Here is a 1,285-nt window from a genome sequence, read left to right on the forward strand (position 1 = left end):
TGAAGATGTTTTTTGCTCTTAAGTCTTACCAATCCCTCGTTGCCTAGTGTAGGACTAGTTTAATTCCCTGGTCAAAAACCTACCATCACCCCTCCATGTTTCTTTTATTGGGAAGGGGAAGAAATTGAAAGAAATGCCCATTTTGTGTTCAGCCTGGCTTTGAGTTATTTCTTCTGTTCGTAACCTAGTGGTTGTAGTTTTTTGGTCCTATTTATTTATAAATGACTAAAAGAATTGTTGGTTGGCCAGTCATCTTGCATTTAAAGATTTCTGTTATCACAAGTATATAGGCTATTGAGAGGTACGCTAGCTAAATTTTCGGGTGAAAGCATAGAAATTTTAGAGTTGGATTATGGTTGAATCATAGGGTGACAGATGCCAGACGGGGCAAGGCAGTAAACAAAAAACTGAGGTCATTACTTTACACCTTATCTAAGGCTGTTTCTGGTGCTTCGCTGTGTATAAATAGTAGCATTTCCAGAAGAGGGAAAGCAAAAAATGATAGGGAATTAATTACTCAAAATAATAGTCTTGACAAGTCAAGGCTATGATGATGAACTGAGGACAACACTTAATTCTCATTCAAATTTGCTCTTTTTAACACGGTGGAAGCAAAATTCTGGGCAGCAGAGTCTTTTACAATTTTGAGGAATGTATTATTTATTTGTGCTTCTTTTGTCCAGAATTTTGCAGCTACTCTTTGGACTAACCACGAACTAGTCCACCAATGAATTTGAACTTACACATTTATAGCTGAATTGACACTATTAAGGCACACTCTATTTGTATTATAGATTTCCATTCCAGTTTCCCTGTTAGAACTGTTGGCAGTTTGTTGATTGAGGTTTCCTTCGTTAGCTCCACTTTCTTTTTATCGAACCACCAACTCTGTTCCTCTCCACTATCCTACTTTATCATTAGAAAGTACACCTGAAAGTAAAACGTTGCATCTACTGCGTGCCACACCCTTTTCTGAAATATTTGGGTTTCAGGAGGAATTTGAAGAGCATGCTGAGAAGGCTAAGACATTGCCGGAAAGTACTACCAATGAGAACAAGCTTATTCTTTATGGTCTTTACAAGCAGGCCACTGTTGGCAATGTCAACACAAGTGAGTATTATGCTTGAAATGTATTGAGCATACTGATCAACTCATGTCTCAAACTAGCTATGTTTTGATTTTACGCCCATTCTTATTTTGTGGGCAGGCCGTCCTGGTATCTTCAACATGAGGGACAGAGCAAAGTGGGACGCATGGAAGGCTGTTGAAGGTATGTGATCTAACA

General features: G+C 38.4%; 1 protein-coding gene across 1 annotated transcript; it reads left to right on the plus strand.

Annotated features, from left to right (window-relative positions):
• Nucleotides 1-844: 844 nt before the first annotated feature.
• LOC124891116 (acyl-CoA-binding protein-like) lies at nucleotides 845-1,278 on the plus strand (the record flags this gene model as incomplete). The annotated part of the gene is made up of 2 exons (XM_047402923.1): nucleotides 845-1,110; nucleotides 1,208-1,278. Coding segments are annotated over 2 exons (337 nt in total), but the record flags the coding sequence as incomplete, so codon positions are not given.
• Nucleotides 1,279-1,285: the final 7 nt, after the last annotated feature.

The sequence above is a fragment of the Capsicum annuum genome, unplaced genomic scaffold (genome assembly GCF_002878395.1).
Source record: "Capsicum annuum cultivar UCD-10X-F1 unplaced genomic scaffold, UCD10Xv1.1 ctg30574, whole genome shotgun sequence".
Lineage (NCBI taxonomy): Eukaryota > Viridiplantae > Streptophyta > Magnoliopsida > Solanales > Solanaceae > Capsicum > Capsicum annuum.